The sequence below is a fragment of the Lentinus tigrinus genome, assembly GCF_003813185.1.
Source record: "Lentinus tigrinus ALCF2SS1-7 unplaced genomic scaffold L226scaffold_32, whole genome shotgun sequence".
NCBI lineage: Eukaryota > Fungi > Basidiomycota > Agaricomycetes > Polyporales > Polyporaceae > Lentinus > Lentinus tigrinus.
In genome coordinates, this window is record NW_027137941.1 from 1 (window position 1) to 20,250 (window position 20,250).

Sequence of the window (20,250 nt, forward strand, 5' to 3'; positions counted from 1 at the left end):
ACCCTAACCCTAACCCTAACCCTAACCCTAACCCTAACCCTAACCCTAACCCTAACCCTAACCCTAACCCTAACCCTAACCCTAACCCTAACCCTCTACTTGTTCTTCCTGTTGTCATGAGGACATTTCAGCGGCTTTGCCTGCGGTTACGCTGCCTCATCCACGCTGCCTCTCGTGATGCAATGTACGCAAATGCCGTTCTCTCTCTTCTCTCTCAAACTCACCTCAATCTCATGTGTTCGATCCCCAGTTAGGTATATCGAGGCTTGTCTCATCACACAATCTGCACGCGTCCGTCTCGCATCTACAAGTATCCGGGATGCGGCCTTTGTCGGTCCTCCGTCCACTGTCCGCCGTCCACCGCCTCGCTATCCGATACTCCGCCGCCCGCCCCGTACGCTCGCTCTTTGCTTCACCCCGCCACGCCTCCGTCAGTGGTCACCGCCTCTCTCCCGTGTTACTATCTACCAGTTTCACGCGTTCCCGACCCATCTCGCTCGCTGACCAGTGAACGCGCGCATCTCGGTCGCAACCGAAGTCCATGTCGGACCTGCACTCCTTGGATCTCAATCAGCGCGACTTCAACTGCAACGCGTAAAAGCACCAGTCGACTATCGACTATGAAGCTCTAGAGGTACCGTGTCACAGCCGAGGTACGTTTTCCTGATGCCGTTCTCTCCGTACAGAACGCTGCGCAGCTGGCACCAGGCGCGAAGACCAAGCTGGATCACCGGATCCCCAAGGGCCAATGCCGCATGCCGCTCGCATGAACCCTGAACTTCGAAGACATCACGGGCAAGGAGCATGGATGTCAGAAACAGAAAATGCACGTAGTACCAGTCCCGACCTACCCGGAAGGGCGACTGTACCGTAAGGGCCCGGGGACCGTGGTACGTGCTCTAACTTCAAAGGACATGCTCGCACTCATGCCCTTCGCTCTCGCTGCCTTCTCTGCCGTACCTGCACCCGCAACCTTCTGCCTCGCTCCCTTCTTTCCTCCCGTACTTGCGTCTGCGCTCGATCTGGTCTGGGCTCCCTTCGCTCCAATTGGTCACCCACCTTCGTTGCGTGGTTCTATCCCGCTTGCGGCTCTCCCGATCCGCAGACTCCCTCCGAGTCTCCACAGCGGAGACGAGTTCGTACGTCCTGTACCGTCGATACACAACAGGACTCCGTGTGCTGATGATGGGCTGCCAACCCTCGACCCTCGACCCTCGATAGGAGTTTTGGCGCAGGCGGCGGCATTGTGGTCCCGGAAAAACGCTTCGACGCCTGGAAATGGCATGAGTCAGGGCGAGCCATGGTGTACGGCGCATGCATGACTCATGAGCGCAGTAGCGGCAACTGTGCCACACCATTTCATACAGACCGGTGGGAGGAGAAAGGGTTCGGTGTCGGATGAGAACGGTGTAGTGGCTCGTACTACGAGTAGTACAGCATATTCGTCATCGTATCATGGGTCCTTGCGCGTGTGGATGCCTCACTCGTGCGGGAAATTGGGCCGCAATACAGATACGGTGCGCCGTTCGCGTATTTAGCTCAGTTGGGGCGGTGAAGCGGTGGGTGAGGCTGTAGTGCCATCGTGCCGTTCTGAGTTGACCCTTCCAAGAACGAACTCATAGATCCCGGCGATAGGGACAGCCCAGAGGGCGGTTCTCGCGTTCGAACGACATAACCTTATACAGCAATGCGGCAGACGCATATCGCTTGGACGCCGGTGGCCTGAAAGCTAGCAAGGACGTGTGTGCCAACGTTCTTCCCTCTCTCCCACCACCATGTCGATCCTCACACACACCTCTCGCATTCCGCTCACAGTCAATGAAGGCGACATTGACCAAATCGGCAGTGAACTTGACTCGCTTCACCTCATTCTTCCGACTACTCCGTCGATCCCCGCAGACCCACCCCGCGTCCCGGTCAAAGTCGCAGAACGCATCATCGATCTGCTCAATGATCATCTCTACACCCTTTGCAGTTGCTCCTTGACCTGTCACGGATGGCTTCCCCGTGCTCGGTATCAACTCATGACCTCTATCCGTATACAATCGAATGAAGATGTCTCCTCCATGGACGACTACTTCACCGCTCACCCTCACATCGCTGCGGCTGTCCGGAGAGTCGTTATCGAAATTAATAAGGAAGCTCAATTTCTCAATGCGTTCCCTGTGGTCTTGCTATCATGGCTTCCGAACCTACGCACCTACGAGTATTCCGACTATTGGCGGGACGAGGGTTTCTCGCACCATCATGCTGCAAGTCTCCGCGGTATCAAGACGTATCTCCGAGTGCAAGAGCTGAAGTTGTGCGGTGTTCGCTTTCGCACGGGAGCAGATCTCGCCCGGCTCTTGATCTCATTCCCACTACTGCGGATCCTGCGCCTTGGATCGGTGTTCGTCAGTGACCTGCAGGACCACGGAGGTGACCTGACTCGCATGGCGCGGTTCCGTGACAAGTTCAGCCAGTTGTCTGAATTGGAGGTGCGTCGTGTTCTCAGCATATACTCTGCGGTAATTCTCAGCTGACCTCTCTTGACAAGATATACGACACAGATCCTCCTGGGGTCGTCGGCCTCATCGTCAGCATGTGCTCCTCACCCTTGGAGATACTACGGTACGAAATCGAGTATGGGAGGGAAGGTACGTCTTGCCTAGAACTGCGACTTGCATACAGTCGCTGAATGTGGGCAGTAGATCGCTTAAAAGAGCTCAACCTGAGCATGTTCTCCGAGTCAGAGTCGAAGCGGCCTCACTCTGTGGAGTTCTCGACTACTGCAACTTTCTCTGATGACATCACGGCTTTTGTCGAAGGCGTCACATCATTCCTCAAGTTTCCACTTCGCCACCTGACAATAATTTTCACCGATCTCCGGAACGCTTCTGTCTTCGACGACGAAGGTGTGGTGCGAGGATGTCAACAGTTGGAAGAAGCCATCCTTACGCACAAGATACCACGCCTGACGATCTCGTTTCCAAGCGCCAAGCAAAACAGACTTGCGTTCTGGTCGTGGACGATTCAGCAGCGCTTCCCTCGTCTTCATGGAGGTGGGAAATTGGAAATCTGCTGCTCTTCCGGTGTGTACTGCCCTTCTTATTCACTGCTCTGCTCATTATCTGAATTGTTAAGCAGAGGATCTTGGTCACGACTCGTGGGAAGTTACGGCCATAGCCGCCTCCCCAGACGGTCGATACTTTGCTACCGGCGCAGAAGATGGCACTATCATTATATGGAGCACGATTGCCTACCCACAGAAGAGTCTCATCGAGATATCATCTTCATTCAGATACGTATCCACTCTTGCATTCTCTGACACCGGCGACTTGTTGGCAGCCATCTATACCGATGACCATGACGTCGACGTCCTCACTGTCTGGCGCGTTGTTGACGGCTCCCAGCTCATCTCGACTGAGTACATCAAACAGACCTGCATACAGTCTTGTGTATGGCAGAGAGATGGTCTTGATCGTATCCATCTTTCCGCTCTGGCAGTCGAGTCATCGTTCTCACACAAGGTCTCTGAGCCGCTGCCCGTCCAACTTCTGTTCACCTCCGTTGACAACACTGGGAACCTGATCACTTCATTCATACCTTTCAAATCCACGATTTTCGCTGCATCGAACAACCGCGGTTGTCGTCAATTGTACGCCGTGCTGTCATCTGATGGCAGGTTGGCTGCGGTAGTCCCCAAGAACGGAGGGTCAGAGCTGGGATGCCTGGTTTGGCACACCGCAGATCCGACAGAAATGCACCGGTTGACCATTCCTTCCAACCTAATCCCTTCTTCTGTCACGTTTGTTGGTGATACCCTCGTCATTGGGCTCGATGACGGCACCATCCAGTGGTGGGACCTATCCTCATTCCCATTGGCCACTACTGGACCACCCGGGGGCACCCTGACGGTCAGAGACAATGGACAAGGAGTATCAGGGTTGTCCGCGTCACCTGCAGGGTCCTTCCTAGCCGCATGGGGCCCATGGGGCCCCGGGGAATATATATGGAGCCCCACTTCAGTAACCCTCTTCCGAAAGCACTGCGGTGATTTCCTGCCACACGTCAGCCTCCAGGGACATACCAACGAGGTGACCGCTGCATGCTTCTCTTCGTGCGAGCAATACATCGCAACTGCCTCGTACACCGATGCAACTGTTCGCTTGTGGAGTGTCACGGATGGATCACTCATATGGCGCTTCACGGACTACAGTACTGAGGTGATGCATGTTGTTTTCTCCGGGGACGGAAGCACCTTGGCCTTGGCATATTACAAGGGACAAGTTGTCCTGCATCCTGTTTCTCGGTTTGTCCGGTCGGACGTGCCGTGTGCTCCATTGACTGACTGGTATAGTACGCGCTAGCAAAACACGGCACTCCTACATATACACACCCCTTACGCCTCGACAGAACATATCTCACCTGATCCTTGGTTGCTAGAACTGCGACACGTACGTACACGACTCCTTGTATGTGATGTTGGACTTTCCGAGCCTACGAAGTACCATCCATTCTCACGATCTCGTATATGCCTCACCGCGTTGTGTACAACATATTTATTGTATTACATTTCGGACCTCGAGACCACCTCCACCGCGCGAATTGCATGATCAATATCTTTTCGGTGAGATGTGCGGGACTCTGCACACATCGTTGAACACAGAACCATCGGGCCGACCTTTGAGCCTGAGCACACGTTGCGTCCGGGACGGGCAGGAAGATTCCAACGGTATTAACCGACAATGTTGAACAGGTTCATATACACTTTGTTCATCAGTTACTGTACTTCTTTGTTTGAGATGCGTGACTTCGAGTCTGATGACCGTAGATACAGAATAGCATCGACTACAACAGCCGGATGCCACCCATAGCCCTGCTGTGTACGGCGTACATAGCACGCCGGCCGATCTCGACCATAGCCCGCTCTGCGTCCTGAATTCCCGCCCGCTACTAGTCGCCCGCCCTGTCCATCCTATATCCCGGGTCCCACCCCTCGCTGCGCCCGCTAGCCAAGTAGGACGCGCCTGACTCGACGATGTTGCCTCACACTTAGCCGGGGTCGTATTCCGTGTGGACATCCGACCACGGGGCTATGGGTGTGCGATACGACTAACCGCTGCCAGTCGGAAGACAGTCAATGCCTTGTACGAACCGGAAGGCGAAGGGACAGATGAGAACGGCGTCAACAGGCGTAGAGCGGTGGACCTCAGCGAGTCGATCGATCATCTCCATCCAGGAGTTCCCATCGAGCTTATCGTCAGGGCATCGCAGGATACCTGCGGGTGTTTATTAGGGTTGAGCTAAGGTGAAGTTCGAGTACATTGCACTCACGCTTACTCTCCGACCCTTTGGCTATCGCTATACAGGTTGCGATCGACGAGACGGAGAGCCTAGGGACAAAGGGGACGACAGTCAGCAAAGCTTGACACTCGAGAGCACGTCCCGCGAGTGATCGTCTGATCAGCAGAGGATAGCACGCCCCGTCACCCCGCCAACAGCGGTAGCCTTGTGGGCCGAGAGGTTCAGCGTCTTAAAGATAGCCTCGCTGTTCTTGACGTCCGTGTTCGTGTAGTCCATGTCGGCTGGATATGACAAGGGAGGAACTCACCGGTAACGGAAGCCCACTCGGCTCACCCAGAACTACCCCCTGACTCGGTCCGCGATCCTCGAATCCGGTCCACCGGCATGTACCTGGCACTCGGAGCGGCGCATCCTGAACGGATGGAGGTCGGTTGCCGAAGACGGCGCAGCGAGGACAAGTCGCCGGGATACCAGAAGTGAGGACGAGGACGGGGAGTTTCAGAAAATTGATGGTAGGCTTCAATTTGATGTACCCCATCGTGCCGTCCCACTCTCGTAGCGACAGTGCACTGAGCAGCGACATCGTGGCTTGGATGTGCTTCGGATACTGATGTGTTCCCTGCGACCGATTACGGACATGGCTCGAGGGCGACGGTATGCGGAAGGACGTACTTGATGCGTGACATAACCTCTCAAGTCCCTTCTACTGCGTCTTGGCACGAAGCCTTCCTTCCATCCTTCCCGGGATCCTTCGTCCATTGTTTCGTGCATTCGTCCGCCTGGAAGAAACTGCACGAAGCCGCGCACGTCGGCCTCAGGTGCGCTTGGCGACATCGAAACAGCGATGGTCAGCCTCCTCGATTCCTTGACGCGGATGGCATTCCAGATGTGGCCATCAAGTACTGTGTGCACATGTCGTTAGTTCCCCGGGACGTTCGCAACGCTAACCCACAGACTCACTTCAGTAATCGGGGTGTGCGAGGGGAGGTCTTCCTCGAAAATGGTATTGATCTCACGTCGCCCAAGCTAGGAGTGGTGTTTATGGTTGCTGGCGGCGGCATTCTCTACAAGCTCGGTGGGACATGCACAGAGCATACGACAGTCGCGAGGATAGACATGATGGTGGTGAGCAACAGAGGTGCCGGTTGAAGCGCGAGGCAGCGTCGCGCCCACAAACGCCCGCCGCGCCTCTTCCTCTCTGACCACGCAGACATCGGCGACATGCACGTTCTGAGCACGCACGGTATGTCGCCCTGTGTCATTGCGAACGCTGTAAAATAATGCAGCACACATAGTGCTTTCAGGCAGATGACGAACGTCAGCGACGTGCTCGAGCCTCGAGAGCGTCGTCAGTCTTCGCCTCTTCGGTCCTCTTTCTTGCTGGTACCTTTCTCCGACGCGTCTTACACTGAGTCTCGCGCCTCCTCTCCGGTTCTTAAGGTCCAAAATACACTCGTGCATTCTCCGACACACTCTTCTTACTCCGGCTCTCGTGCATTGCAGAAGCAACCGAGGATACAGCCGCGTCGCCCGCCACTGGGGCTAGACAAAGGCCCAAGCCGTATGTGATCCGCTACCTGCAGACGTTGTGTATAGCCTACGAGGCGGCTCGCTTCTACACCGACTATGGCCTGCGGGCCGGTCAGTACGGCATGCAGCTCCAAGCGTACATGCTCTCTTCCAAGCCCGCGATCCCAGAGGTCACTGCCGACACCGTCCGCGGTTTTGCGCGCAAGTTCCTCGATCACTTCGAATTCCCAGAATCTCAGAGAAACAACGTCTCTTCCGCGTTCGATCAATTGGCGAAGAAGCTGGACAATACACCGTTTGACGCCGCGGAACACGCAGAGGCCACCATCATGGCGTTAGCCTATGCAAACAAGGACGGCACTGTGACTACTGACCCGGCGGCGAAATTCGCGTCGACCTTACAGTCCATATTCCAGGTACGTTGTAATTTCTTTCGTTGCCCTGCATTCGACTAAGTTGGTCCGGCACAGGCGAATCCGGTCCCGGTTGGCATCAGCAAAAAATGTTGCTTCTGCTGTCACAAGCTGGCGAGTCTGCCGGAGCAGCGTGCTGGTCTTAAATTTGCCCTGCAAGGCACGCATTCGACGGTCTTTCCCTGGATTCCGCCCGCCGGATTACCCTACGAGGTGCTGGTCGAGTTGCGCTTGGCCCTCCTGCGGGTGATGTACGATACCGTCAACACGGCGGTGGCCGAAATCATCCGTTCTGCGCAGACGTCTCCCAGTGCTGACTCTGTGTCACCTGTAGACGACCTCCGTCTCCCAAAGGTCGATGTTATCCGTTACCACTTGCAGCCACGGTAGCCTGACTTCATATAGCGTTATGTACATATACGAATGCGTGAACGAGGAGCCAGTATGTCCTACATACCCGAGTTACCGCACCCAAGTTACCGCACGTAAGTTACCGCACGTTCAATCCGGCGAGTCCGTCGCGATCTTCGTGTTGTCTTGTACTTCTTTACTTTGACTGCCACCCGGTCCGGCGCGCGTTAGCAAAACCGATTTCGATTTCATGTACTCCCTCGCTACGGCGGCCCAGTTGGCAAGGAGGGCGCAAGGCTCCGCGCATGAGCTCGACGTCGCTTCAATCTACGGGAAGACAGTGCTCCCTTCGAGTCCTTCGACAGGATGGACTTGGTAGATTCGTCGTCGAGTCTCGTAGGACGCGGACGGGGACTCGTCGGGCTCAGATCGAACGTCCGAGTCGCCCGCGCCCTCCTTCGCTCAATGTATACATCTCAATGCGAGAAAATGCGGGCACTAGGCCGCAAGTATGTTCCGTGGTTAGCACGCGAAAGGATTGGATGTAGAATGCGACAAATAGCCTCGATGGTACGTTACGCACAAACAGGGTGTCTAAGTACGCACTAGGTCGGTCTCGACGATGGCACAGCGGAGGCGCACTGGCACCATTCATACAGCACTAGCGTCATGCACACGATACAGGAAATCAACTTCCACCGTGACCGGCCTATGAGGAAGCCTGCAACGCCTCGCGGTCTGCATACAGTAGCTCCGCATAATCTGCAACGCCTTCATACGCGAACCTATGGAAGACAAGCAGCTTCTGGCACGGCTCCTCGCATGCGTTAAAGGCCCGCAGGAACTGCGTCCGTAGCTGAGCAAGGGACGTGTCCCACTTGACCAGCAGTGGCACCATCGCCTTCAAGAGCACAGAATGGGCCGACGAAGAGAAGTCCTCGATGGTCAAGTAACGAACTGCGGATTCGCGCTCTGCCATCGTGCCAGCGATATCCTTACGCCAGTCGTTCACCTCCACGAGGGTGCGGTCGTCGACGTCCTTGAGCGCGTCCGGGTTGAAGAGCGTCGCCCAGAGGACGGTGTACCAGAACGAGAAGAGGTCGTCGACCGGGCTCTGGACGTACGGCCTCTTCTTCTCCATGGCGCTCCTCGCACAGAACGACATGAACTCCGGCGTGCCCTGGGCGTGCGTGACTCAGCATGTGTAGAAAACCTCAGATGACGGAAAGTTGTGAGGACTTACAGAGGGGGCTCCGGCATGCGTCGAAGTGGTGAGATATTCACCTAGGAAGGCCGACATGTCGGCGTCGATGAGGATCGCCTTGCACTCCGTCGACTCGGAGACTCTGAGCGTCGCGAGTGCGCTCTCAAGCCGTTCGGCAGCGACCACAAGCGGCAGAAGATATGGGTCTTGCCCGGCGGCGGTCTTCACGCCGCCCCAGAAGTGGGCCGCGCTAGTCTGACCGGGAGGCTCGCTCTCCCCTGAATCCTTGGTGCTCACAGGCGCATCGGAGCGTGTCTTCTTGGTCGCGCTGCCCACCTGAGCGGACACGGACGGCCGTTTTGCGGGGACGACGGTGCTGCCGGACGAGTGCGCCGCCGAGGACGTGTGCCGGGAGCCGGGGAGCGACTGTGGCACGGTCTGTGGGTCCGAACTTGAACGGGCCGGGGCATTCGCGAGGTCGTCGGTCGCGGGGGTATCCTGCACGTCCTTGAGCAAGTTCGCCACGACTCGTGTCGTGAACGGCGGGCACACGCGTGGGTTGACGAGCTTGACGAGGTTGCCGATGCTGATGTCGCGATGCAGTACGCCGGGACTGGCATCGCCGATCTTCATGTAATTGAGCCATCCTAAATTTGATTGAGATGTAGGCCATAACGTAGACTATAGAAATACCCACCGAGGAGACAGTGCAGGGTGCACAAGCCGAGATCCCATGCATCGGTGCATCTCTCGAGGCTGTACCCCTCGTCCTCGGTCGCAGTGACAGAGAGCGTGCGGTAATCTGGCTCGCTGGCCGTCATAGCTGTCAAGGGCCAGTGATACGATGCCCATGCGCTGTCCGGGGGCGGGAGGAACATCGCGTTTGAGAACGCGGATTCATCCGCGCGGCATACCTCGAAGGAGATGCGATGGCGTGGTACCCCGAAATGGCCACTGATACGGTCATAGACTGTGGGCTCCAGTCCTCGCTTCGGCTTGTCTTGCCATGAACCCTTGAGAACAAAACGGTCATCCCCGGTGGCAGACGACGCGTGCCCAGGACCCGTCACAGCGTGTGGTCTCACGTGAGTCAGTTGTTGCGCATGATACCGGCGGGGTACGATGGCAGCTACGAAGCCTCGATCAACATCATCGTGCGTAGTGTTCAAGGAGACTTACGAAAAGTATGCTGTGCGAGTTGAGACTCTTCCGTGACAGGTTCCGCGCGGGTGTGCGTCCCTGCAGAAGTCGGTCAATGCAGTTCCAGAGGACAGCTGCGGCACCTACCTGCTCGAGCAGCATCAGACTTGTCCGCTATGCGTGCCGGTTGCGAGAAATTGGTTGTGGGATAGGCGCGCACCACGAGGGTCCCTGGACCGCGGAAAGAGAGCGAATGGAAGAGCACTTGATCTGCGATGGTGTGTACGAAGTTCTCTGGACGAGAGGCAGACGAAGGGAGAAGGAAACCATGGCCGTTTGTGAACGAGGGGAGACCGGCGTCCTGGGGCGTCTGCCAGAGTAGAATGGAGAACAAGACGTTCTGCACTTGCAGTACGCCGTGTGCGGTATCGATGCGGATTGGGAGGGATGCGGTGAGGCCGCCACGATGGTACAGGAGAAAGCGAAGCTCGTTCTTCGAGTGGTTGACGCCAATGACGAGGCTGAACGCGCGCAAGGGCACTGCGCTGTTCTGTGCGCGCGCATAGGTCGCTGCTTGCATGACGAGCTCCTTCCAGTTGTTGCTGATCTCTACAGCAAAGTCGATCTCCATCTCGTTGTCGCCCGGGCTCGCTCGACTCCAGTAGCAGACTGTCTTCTTGTTTAGCTTACGCCGTCCTGCAACTATGTCCGGCTTGAGCGCAGGCGCGCCAGGGACCTTGTCTCCGGTGGGGCGGTCATATGGAGAGAAGACGAGGTTGGGAAACCAAGGAGTTCCCAGCTTGAGAGGCGAGGGCTTCTTGCGGCAAAGACTCGCGTAGAAGTTCTTGCAGTGAAAAACACATTCATTCAAAAAGTCGGCGAGAGGCTGGTAGTTTAGCCTCTCGACACGCGCTACGAGGTGCAGTGGTTGTGCCCGAGAGATTGCGTTGAGGGCGCTGTGGACGCGAAGGTCGTCGCTGAGGCAGGTGTAGCACGCCAGAGGAGGATATGGTTCCCGTAACTTCTCCGGAGCGTGTGGGGCGCTGATGGTCTTGGGAGAGAGCATGCGCGCGATGTCGTCTGCGGGAAACTGCCAGGTCTGATCACCCAGCTCGCGGACCCGGAGCTCGAGCAGATGTTCCTTCCAGTGTAGTTCTGCAGCACCCATGGAGTCGAAGACGGTGAGCTAGTTGTTTTTCATGGGCCCTGTGCTGTGCGCTCGAGGCTGAACGTTGAACCTCTCCTAGATCTGCAAGTCTGAAGGTCACGTGACCGCGATGTTTGACTACGTCTCCTCTTTATCAGCAACCGCAGGCAATCCACCCTCGTCTTCTTGCTCTCTCGTACTCCAAGGAGACAAAAGTCCAGAGGTTGGGCTAGGACCGGTGCAGCCGAACGTGGACGCGGCGCTGGACGAGCTGCTCGGGTGAGCGGGCTCGCTGGTTGTGAATGTGTCCGTGTCTTGGCGACGTTGAGTTGCAACCGAGAAGGGTGTGGCAAGCGGAACAAAGCGATAGTACGATAGAAATAGGCAGCAATAATAAGCTAGCGAGAGGATAATCTGTCAAGGTCGAGGTCACCGAGAAGGTTGGACAAGCAGAAAAACTCAACACCGCTCAGCCGGGCGCCTGCCTCTCGGGTTCGGCCGGGCCCCCTAACTTCGCGCATTTCAAGGCAGGGCTACGCCCCGCAACATGCACCTAATGAACTCCATCAACAAGCTTGAGGGCGAGCGGAAGATAGCACTGGCATGCAGCCGGCAGCCACGGTCGACGGGTCAGCCTCAGATCAAGTCGTATTCGTCTCAATGTGACGACATCTCGAAACCTTGTGCACGGCGTACCACCCTCACAAAGTCCTACGTTGAACGCGCATGCAACTGGGCAGTATGTTCCTGGTAAGAACACGAAAGGATGGGATATAAAATGCGACAAATAACCTCGAGGTATGGTATGTTACGCACAAACAGGTCAATGGGCAGATGAATGCAGAGATGCGAGTGCACAGCAGAGCGAGAGGTCACAGCGGGAGTCGAGTCGGAGGATGGGATGATGATGATGAATGGGAGGCCTAGGATGGAGTGGATACATGTATATGTGCATGGTGCGTGCGTGCGTGCTTGGATGATTACGGATGCATGATGGACGACGAAGGGATGCGGAGCCATATGAATGTATGTGCGAATAGAAGAGGTTGAAGTCGATATGTACATGAAGTGACCTGTAGAAAGGGGACATATGAATGGAGAGACTCTACGTTAGATGCCATTTTTAGGGAGAGAGATCGTCTGCGGAGTCGCCGGCGAGATGGGCGACGCCCGGGTCTGCGCTGTCCGACGCTTCACCTGTGCCTCGAGCTTGTTCCGTTGCTTCCGGATGTCGTCGTCCTTGAGCTTCATCGAGAACGCGAGCTCGATGAACGCGTCCGGACTGGGAGGGAGGACACCGGGCGGAGGCCGACATAGCGCATCAAGTACAGCATCTGGTGACGTAGACTGCAGGAAGACGCGCCGCGCGCAGGAGAAGAGAGCCAAGCCAGCTCGGAACAGGAACGTGACACCTGAAATTCACGTCAGATTGCATATTGTGTCGCGCGTACGCATGCATACTGACCTTCGAATAAGAATACGTCCCACAGACGGACGAGGTACTCGGATGGAAGGGCATCAGCGAATACAGTCGTGAACCTGACGAACGAGTCAGCCTAGGTACCCTACACTAACGGACAGAGACGGGCTTACCATGCTTTACATACAACAACTGGCGGAATATCCATGTCTCCGAAGACCTTCTTGGCCGACGCTGCGTCGTTGTTCTCCAGCGCGCGAGCGAAAAGCGTGGCATCAACTTCAAGTTGTACGCTGTTGTTCGAGAAGTACGGCCGAAGATGTGTGTCCATGAGCGACACGAACGTCCAGAACGCGTCTTCCTCCGGTGACTGAAGAAGCAGCTGTCCAGCGATCATCACAAGACCTATAGAACGAGATCAGCCTCGCTGCGGTCAGCCACGAAGAACACAACGCACCTCTCGAGTAATGGATGTCCGGAACCATGCAAAGGTACACCTGAAGCAGCTTCCCGAGCGAGCCATCGCGCGCCATCGGCATCCCATCGAATCCCTCCCTCACATCGCGCTCAATCTCCGGCCACGCCGCCACCTTGTCCCGCTGCGCGAGCTTCTGGTACAGCCCGTCCATGCGCTTGCCCTTGCTGTCCGTGAGCGTTGCCCAGACCTGGTAGCGCACGCTCGCGGGCACGCCGTCCAGCACCATCTTGCGCACCTTCTTGCTCTTGCGCGCCTGCGACGCCGGGATGGACGAGATCGCGGACACCCAGCGCAGCTCGCGCTGGCGGTGCGCCTCGACAGACTCCTTGGTCTCCTTGGGCGACCTGGTATCGCGCGGGGACGGCGTTGACGTGGACGCGGTTGCAGATGCAGATGCAGATGTGGATGCATCTCCGAAGCCTTGATGCCGCAGACTCGATCCGCCCGAGAGCGTCGACAACGCGGGGCTGTCCGCGCGGAGGTGGCTTCCCAGCCCCGGACTTGGCAGGCTCTCGAAGCTGCCTCCGAACGGAGAGAGCGGGAGCGTCGGCTTGACGAGTTCAAAGTCCGTGTCCTGCACCTGCACGGTGTCCTTCTCGCCATCCATGGTGTACTCGCTCGCCGCGGTCGTCACGCTGAGCGTCGGGCTGTGGATCGAAGCACTGTGTCCTGATTGCGACTGATTGCTCGTGACCACCCGAAGTGGGGCTACTGGTGGCCGCGTGCTGCGCTTGCTGATCCGGAGGCCGAGGGTACCGATCTCAGCAGATGCAGACGTTGGCGTCGACGGAGATGCTGCGGACGAGCGGTTGGCCTCATCGAAGCCTGTTGGGGACACGACCCGCTCCGACGCCGACAGCACAGAGTCGACCGACGGCCGCGAGTCCGCTTCTGACTGGGACTGCGAAGCCGTTCGCGACCGTAGTAACGAGATCCGATCAGACGTAGACGTTCGCGAAGAACTCGCACTCGTCGTTGGCAGAACAGCAGATCGACTATGACGAAGTACCCTAGGGGATGACGGGGGCGGGAAGTTAATCGCCGATCTTGGCGACGAAGGCGGGAAGCCCTTCGCTGACCGAGGAGACGATGGCGGACTAGCACTCGCGTTCAACGCGAGGCTCTCTGGGAGCGTCGCCAGCGGGCTCTGCATCATCCTCGGCGAGCCAAGCCCGTTCGCACTCACACCTGCACCTCCCAACCCATTCGCACTCAAAGATGGCGACCCGGACGGGGACGAAGATGCGGCCGCCTGGTCTAGAGATAACGCGCGAACGACTTGCGCAACTGGAGCGACAGGCTCCGCTGTCGGAGGAGACGAAGCTGAGCCTGGGAGCGGGTTCGTGGACGCGCGAGGGGGAGGGGAACGTACGGGCGGCGTGGCTCCAGGTCCTCCTGCGGGTCCGGCGGTGTGTACGTTCTGTGAGAGCGGCGACGGCGCGTGCAGCCCACGCAAGACTGTCGGGGAGTGAGATACCGTCGCACGTTGCGGTGAATGCACGTTGGTAGGCGCAATCGTTGTCGTGGCCACAGCAGACTTGGAACGCTTTGTCGTGATCTGGAGAGGGCGGATCGGCGAAAGCGGTGGTGAGAGAGGTGGTGAGAGCGGACTCGAAGAAAGACCAGCAGCAGAATCGTCTCGGCTGTGGACATGTTTAGTAGATCCACGAATGAAAAAACCGCGCACAATGAGTTGAAATGGTCAGCTGGAGTGAAAGCCAAGGGGTGAGCTACCACGTACCTGCCCTCATCCAACACCTGCGTCCGAATACTCAAATCCCCACTCGACACTCCAGAGAACGACCTCGACCTCGGCCTAGTCGCTCCAACCTGCGGCGTAAAGTTTGCCCTCTGGATCGGCTGATTGCCAACCGGCGCAGGACTCGTGCCTCTCTGACCAAGACCCGGCCCCGGGCTCGCTCCCCTCCCTGCATTCGCATTCACATCCGCCAACATCTGGTCGATCTGCAACGGGGCCGCCGAGGGGCCCTGCAGCGGCGACGTGCCCCTCAGCGGCGGCGAAGTCGCGCTCCTCCTCCCAGTCGGGTCCACCGTCCGCGTGCTCAACAACGACGCCGGGCTCCCCACCCGACTCGGGCCCGCGCTCACTGTTCCTGGCGGGGGCACCCACGGCATCGGCGGGCGCATCGCTCTATTCGCGGGGATGTTGTTCTGCGGCTCTGTGCTGAACGTGATGGGGACCGGGCTAAGCGACATCGAGAGGTCGAACTCGAACCGGCCGTAGATCGTCGGCGGGGCAGGCCGGCCTTCGCGCCGTGCTTGGAACGCCATGCCGAGGACTTGGTGGAGAGACCCGGGCGGAGGGCCGACGTGTGGCGGGAAGGGCTGGTTCGGGGCTTGCTGGTTCGGGCGGCCGTACATGGGCCCTAGGGACGCGACTGCGGGCTTGGGTGCGCCGGGGTGGGGCATGAAGAGGGACTGGCGCATCATTGGGTGGACAGGTTGACGGTTCGGGTCGATGGGACGTGCGGTCGGGTGCGTCGGGTGTCCGGGAGGGGGCATGACGACGGGGTTCCCAGGGGGAGGCGAGGTAGTGGGCGTGGGCGCGTGCGAGGCCGATGCTGAGGTCGAGGCGGATGCACTGGCTACGGGCGTCGCGGAGGAGCTGTAAGGAGGCGGAGGAGGCTCGTCGGTTGGGTCTGCATTGGCAACGGCGAGCCTGCGCTTCTCGAGCGCAGCAGAAGACTCGGCAGAACGTGGAGACAGCGGAGGAATAACTGGAGTGGGCGGAGGCGACTGCTGAGCAGCGGGAAGGTGCGCGTTGACAATCTCAGCCGCCTGCGACATCGCGGACATCGGCATGCCGTTGTCGCGACCAGGGACAGCGAGCTCCTGCCTGGAACGACGACTCTGCTCGTCCTCGTCCTCGCTATCCTCCTCATCCTCACGGCGCTTCCGGTTGTTCGTCGCCGCTCCAGCGTTCATCGGGTAAACAGGGTCCACGAGCGTCGGGGAAGCGAATGATCCCGAAGTTGCAGACGGCGCAGTCGGCGAAGCCTGCGGACTCCCAAACGTCGCATGCAGCAGCGGCGAAGGCTCCGGCTCCTTCCTGAACGTCAGCGGCGCCGGACGGTTCTTTTGCATCTTGCTCAGTGACGAGGACGCTTCTTCGTCCGCGTCCGCGTCCGTAGTCGACTCCACGTCCGCCTGCGTCGTCGACTCCGCAAGTCTCGACGGGATCTTGCCCTTCGAGCCTTTCCGTTCCCGGTTCGACTCGACGCTAGGTCGTTCTGCAGGGGTAGGCACGGGCGGCGCGTCCGAGCTCACCGAGCCGATCGTGTGCATTGAGCCCTTGGACATCCGCGACATCCTTGACGCCATCGAGTACCGGGAGTACCGGTACTGGTCGTAGATGTCGTCTGCGCCTTCCCAGTCCTCCCCAAAGTCGTACTCGGACTCGGGGCGCGCTGAGGGGTCTGCGGCTGGAGGGAGGGGTGCGCGGGTGCTCACTGGAGAGTCGGAGTAGTTGGACTCGGAGCGCTCGGATTGGGAGGTTAGTGGCGGGTCGAGTGGCTGTGTTGCGCTGCGGGGCGACGCAGAGTACTGAGACTCGGATCGTGCGCTAGCGGGCTCGAGAGGCCCCTCGACCGTAGATTCCGGGGAGGCGACGCGTGCAAACTGGGCCGTGTCGTTCGGAGACTCGGAGTACTGCGACTCGGAGCGTGCGCTGACAGGTTCGCGAGGTTCCTCTACGGGCGCAACAAGGGCAAACTGGGTCGTGTCGTTGGGAGACTCGGAGCCCGCGCTCATCGGGACCGGGAGCTCGAGCGTCGACTCGGGCGACTGCACGCGCCGAATCGCCGCAAACTGCTCCTCGTCGCTGTCCGAGTCGTCACCCCCGCCCAAGCCCTGCAGGAGCGACAGCCCAATGTTGACCCCGCCGTTGTCCGAGGACGCGACGGAGATACGCGGATTCGGCACTGAGTCGTCGTCCGAGTACACGCTCGAGTCGCGGTCGCCCGGCGGGAAGCGCAGCGTCGTTGGGTCGGGAGAGTGGAAGTGCTCGATAGGGCTGTCGCTGCTCAGCTGCTTCGCGATCTCCTCGAGCCGGATGGGCGGAACGAGCGAGGCCGTGTCCAACGGGTCTGTGGCGGACGCGATCGACGCTGCGTCGACACCGTCGTCGGCGGGCGTGATCGGAATGGAGGAGAGCGACGTTGCCTGGGACTCGTGGCTCATCGAACGTTCCGGGTGTGGAGACAGCGGCGACAGGGGCGCAGCGACGATGGTGATACTGCTAGACGAGGAGAGGCTGGGCTCCATCAGGGGAGCGGCCACCTGTGGCGCAGGAACTTCGCGCACGACGACAGGCGACGGGACCTCGCGCGGCGATAGAAAGACGGGAGAGGACAAGTCGCGGATCGCCGGGGAAGGCGCGTCGCGTGCGGAGACGGTGAACGCACTCTGCGAAGACGATGGGCGGGAGATGGGTGAGGCTGTCGACTGCCGCTTTGTGAGGACGGGCTTCTTGAGGCGGCCATGGAAGCGGACCGCGTCGCCGTGGAAGTTCCCTACGACGCCCTCGCAGTAGCCCTGTAGGAGGTGAGCGCATGTATGTAAAACACGAGCGTGTACGCACGAGGTAGAGGTCTACGTGACCGGGTATCTGCATCAGTACGACGATTTCATCATCCTGTGGAGGGAAGAGCATGTCAGCAACCGGACAAACACAAGTGCACAACAGAACAGAACACAGCCAGTCCCGTTCAAAACAGATTTTGCATGCAGTCTACGCCCATCGAACTCTTATCTCAGCGCGCTCATCCTCATAGTAAATCGGCTGTCGTGGACTCATACGGGGATAGTCCACGCGACAGAATAATCGCGTAAGAGCTGACGTCCGTGCGCATCGATTCACGAAGGACCAGCTTGTCCATCTCCATCCCTGGGTCTGTGCAGACCGGGTCCGAGAGCAACAAGAGAAGCCCTGCCCTGTGGTGATACTTGCGGGCATCTTTTCGCTTCGGGGCCGTCCCGTCAACTTCTAAGTTCTCGCAGGCGGCGAAGCGAGACTGCCTGCGCGAATTGAAGGGCGTGGCTGACTCGGGACCTCGCTACCTCCGAGAGAAGCATTGACGACGGTACCGAGCGAAGCCAACCGCACATGCGATTGACTTCACGGCTCGGACCCGGTGGGTGTCAACATGAATTGTCGTTTGGCGTTTGGCTTCCGCCGTTCACGGGGCGTCGGCAGCGGCGAGACGAGACTGTCTACGCACGGTATCCCACCACGTGGAAGAAAGGGACTGACGGCATGTCCTCTCTTTCCAGCAATCGGCTGGGGGCTCTGAGAACTCGCTGGATCGAAGTGGCCGGTGGACAGAACACCGCGCCGACGCAGGTCTGATTGACAGCCTGGCTCTCCAAGGGAGAAGGACGAGGACCCTCCGCGTACACATCCAGCCGCGCTTCATCATTAATACACGCCCCTTATTGACTGCCTGCAAGGGTGACAAGGCTCGGATATGCGCCCCCGAGTAGAAGACAGAGAACAGGCTAGGGACCTCGAAGGCTCGGCCGACGCGGTTCTGATGCGAGGGATCGGCGACCTGGCTCTCGAGATGTGCAGGACAAAGAGTGACCGGATGGGATGGCTACGGACAAAAATCGCATGTACTGAGGCGTCTGTCTGGGGGACAGTCCGCCAGAGTCCGCCACCTGCTGCCTCGTCACTCACTATATCACCCGCCACTGCCTGTCGCGCATCGGTACGCAGCCCTCCGGCCATCCAAACGCGTCCCATTAGAATGTTGGCCCTCCAATACGCGCTACTGGCTTGGAGTAGCACACTAGGTCAACGGCGTCCTGGTCAAAAGCCCATAGTCCAGCGGTAAGGCGGGAACTATCAAGCTGCACCTCAAGTTGCAACGCTCTCGCGCTTCAACTCGGCACGCGACAGAACAATGGGTGAAGACGAAAGGACGAAGACCACGGCTGGAGTGTGCGCTGCGAGTATTCGTCGCTTCGCCGCTGCTAGATCCAGGTTATGCATGCAACGCAAGGCGCCATCCCATTCCTGGATTTTCGCAGACCGCGTGCGGCAGCAGGGAGAGAGGCTCTATCCGATAATGACAATCCATGCCACCTCTTCGCTTCGCAACCGCTTATGAAGAGGGTGAAGAGGAAGCAAGACAGCGCGGCAACGATAGGGGAGGCAATTGATTTGTCCTCCTGGGACTGATGCTGGTGTTTACCAACCTGGCGCTCCCAAGAGTAAAGGATAGCCGGATATGAGGGTTATAGGGGACGAAGCCGTGAACGTACGACGAGCCTGAAGAGGCAGCATCTGCGTCTAGAGACTGAAGCTCACGGAGGAATAATCACTCAAGACGGCAACGGCATGGTCTGCCTGCGTCCGACGCGATGAAACGGCATTGCAATCAAGAAAGTGTCTTGTTCACATGCTCACGGAAAGAAAACAAGGCGGAAAGTACGCCGAGGGACGACGGGGCATAGACGGGCGTAGAATGCAGCGCGAGACATGATGGAATAGCTCAACCCTCCAGCGCTGCGTGTACTCGTCCAGTCGGGTAGCAACTGACGTATGAAAACGCCCTGAGCTGCAGATACTCGTCGCTTCGCCCCTGTGCACCACCCAGCCGTCCATGCGCGTTCGTTCACGGCGGACAAGCTCTTCGCTGGACCGCGTCCAGCAGCAAGGAGGGAAGCTCTGTCCGATAGTGATATTTCCGCCACCTCTTCGCTTCACAAGGGCATAGGAGAATGAGGAGTACGAAGACAGTGCGGTCGGCCTGCGAGTTCTTGCAGGCAACGGAGAGAGACTGTCTGCGCGGAATGAAACGTTGATATCTCGCGCGTGGAATACGGAGCAGCGGACCTGACCCGGCCTGGGACATCGATACCTCGTTCAAGGTCGCTGTTGACGGTGAACAGAACAAGAGTACGAGCGACCCGGGTGTGATGGTAAAGGTTGCCAACCTTACGGTCTCAAGAGCAAGAACAAATGGTCACGGAACGCAGATAGTGCGCCAGTAGACGGAAGAGGGGGACGGCGTGATGAAATACTAGTGCTCACCTTCATGAACATGAGGTCCTCCTGGTGCTCGGCAATACAGTCCTGCAGCGCTGTGCACTTTCCTATGCCGCCCTTGGCTGCGAAACGGGTCCACCTCCCGAGCTCGCTTGCGTCCATGGCCGTCGTGATGGCGGCGGCGGTGGTCGAGAGACAGAGCGGAGAGAGAATAAAGAGCGACGAGAGTGAGCAAGAGAGCAGAGAAGGAGAGAGGAAGAGGAATGGGC

General features: G+C 58.5%; 7 protein-coding genes across 7 annotated transcripts; 2 read left to right on the forward strand and 5 right to left on the reverse strand.

Annotated features, from left to right (window-relative positions):
* Positions 1-1,739: 1,739 nt before the first annotated feature.
* Positions 1,740-4,597, forward strand: L226DRAFT_592039 (WD40 repeat-like protein). The gene is made up of 4 exons (XM_067685617.1): positions 1,740-2,477; positions 2,519-2,636; positions 2,691-3,071; positions 3,127-4,597. Exons 1-4 carry the CDS (start codon positions 1,776-1,778, stop codon positions 4,347-4,349), a joined length of 2,424 nt encoding a protein of 807 aa, XP_067531555.1. The 5' UTR covers positions 1,740-1,775; the 3' UTR covers positions 4,350-4,597.
* Positions 4,598-5,445: 848 nt separating this feature from the next.
* On the reverse strand, positions 5,446-5,869 carry L226DRAFT_525530 (uncharacterized protein; the record flags this gene model as incomplete). The annotated part of the gene is made up of 2 exons (XM_067678976.1): positions 5,446-5,567; positions 5,620-5,869. 2 exons carry the CDS (start codon positions 5,867-5,869, stop codon positions 5,446-5,448), a joined length of 372 nt encoding a protein of 123 aa, XP_067531556.1.
* Positions 5,856-6,412, reverse strand: L226DRAFT_538361 (uncharacterized protein; the record flags this gene model as incomplete). Its single annotated transcript, XM_067681477.1, has 2 exons — positions 6,247-6,412; positions 5,856-6,188 (listed from the first exon to the last, which is right to left on the reverse strand). A coding segment is annotated over exon 2 (231 nt), but the record flags the coding sequence as incomplete, so codon positions are not given.
* Positions 6,413-6,693: 281 nt separating this feature from the next.
* Positions 6,694-7,799, forward strand: L226DRAFT_538364 (uncharacterized protein). The gene is made up of 2 exons (XM_067681478.1): positions 6,694-7,232; positions 7,287-7,799. The coding sequence occupies exons 1-2, from the start codon at positions 6,939-6,941 to the stop codon at positions 7,617-7,619; spliced, it is 627 nt and encodes a 208-aa protein (XP_067531558.1). The 5' UTR covers positions 6,694-6,938; the 3' UTR covers positions 7,620-7,799.
* Positions 7,800-8,105: 306 nt separating this feature from the next.
* On the reverse strand, positions 8,106-11,515 carry L226DRAFT_615734 (uncharacterized protein). The gene is made up of 5 exons (XM_067686818.1): positions 10,072-11,515; positions 9,964-10,023; positions 9,482-9,913; positions 8,824-9,431; positions 8,106-8,760 (listed from the first exon to the last, which is right to left on the reverse strand). Exons 1-5 carry the CDS (start codon positions 11,090-11,092, stop codon positions 8,290-8,292), a joined length of 2,592 nt encoding a protein of 863 aa, XP_067531559.1. The 5' UTR covers positions 11,093-11,515; the 3' UTR covers positions 8,106-8,289.
* Positions 11,516-12,181: 666 nt separating this feature from the next.
* L226DRAFT_469303 (RabGAP/TBC) lies at positions 12,182-13,576 on the reverse strand (the record flags this gene model as incomplete). Its single annotated transcript, XM_067676205.1, has 4 exons — positions 12,182-12,483; positions 12,537-12,610; positions 12,665-12,896; positions 12,949-13,576. The coding sequence occupies 4 exons, from the start codon at positions 13,574-13,576 to the stop codon at positions 12,182-12,184; spliced, it is 1,236 nt and encodes a 411-aa protein (XP_067531560.1).
* A 323-nt stretch (positions 13,577-13,899) lies between these two features.
* Positions 13,900-20,227, reverse strand: L226DRAFT_212233 (uncharacterized protein). Its single transcript, XM_067672921.1, has 5 exons — positions 20,027-20,227; positions 17,570-17,623; positions 14,711-17,523; positions 14,342-14,612; positions 13,900-14,274 (listed from the first exon to the last, which is right to left on the reverse strand). Exons 1-5 carry the CDS (start codon positions 20,141-20,143, stop codon positions 14,227-14,229), a joined length of 3,303 nt encoding a protein of 1,100 aa, XP_067531561.1. The 5' UTR covers positions 20,144-20,227; the 3' UTR covers positions 13,900-14,226.
* Between the last annotated feature and the right edge of the window lie 23 nt (positions 20,228-20,250).

Excerpts from the sequence above, each read along its gene's own strand:
- L226DRAFT_592039 (XM_067685617.1), top strand. The coding sequence starts at position 1,776 with ATGTCGATCCTCACACACACCTCTCGCATTCCGCTCACAGTCAATGAA. Across the intron at positions 2,478-2,518 it reads GCCAGTTGTCTGAATTGGAG|CTGACCTCTCTTGACAAGAT; the intron begins GTGCGTCGTGTT and ends GGTAATTCTCAG. Across the intron at positions 2,637-2,690 it reads AATCGAGTATGGGAGGGAAG|ATCGCTTAAAAGAGCTCAAC; the intron begins GTACGTCTTGCC and ends TGTGGGCAGTAG.
- L226DRAFT_538364 (XM_067681478.1), top strand. The coding sequence starts at position 6,939 with ATGCAGCTCCAAGCGTACATGCTCTCTTCCAAGCCCGCGATCCCAGAG. Across the intron at positions 7,233-7,286 it reads CCTTACAGTCCATATTCCAG|GCGAATCCGGTCCCGGTTGG; the intron begins GTACGTTGTAAT and ends GGTCCGGCACAG.
- L226DRAFT_615734 (XM_067686818.1), bottom strand. The coding sequence starts at position 11,092 with ATGGGTGCTGCAGAACTACACTGGAAGGAACATCTGCTCGAGCTCCGG. Across the intron at positions 10,024-10,071 it reads GTCTGATGCTGCTCGAGCAG|GGACGCACACCCGCGCGGAA; the intron begins GTAGGTGCCGCA and ends CGACTTCTGCAG. Across the intron at positions 8,761-8,823 it reads CGCATGCCGGAGCCCCCTCT|GGCACGCCGGAGTTCATGTC; the intron begins GTAAGTCCTCAC and ends ACGCACGCCCAG.
- L226DRAFT_212233 (XM_067672921.1), bottom strand. The coding sequence starts at position 20,143 with ATGGACGCAAGCGAGCTCGGGAGGTGGACCCGTTTCGCAGCCAAGGGC. Across the intron at positions 17,624-20,026 it reads AGGACCTCATGTTCATGAAG|GATGATGAAATCGTCGTACT; the intron begins GTGAGCACTAGT and ends TTCCCTCCACAG. Across the intron at positions 17,524-17,569 it reads GTCACGTAGACCTCTACCTC|GGCTACTGCGAGGGCGTCGT; the intron begins GTGCGTACACGC and ends CACCTCCTACAG.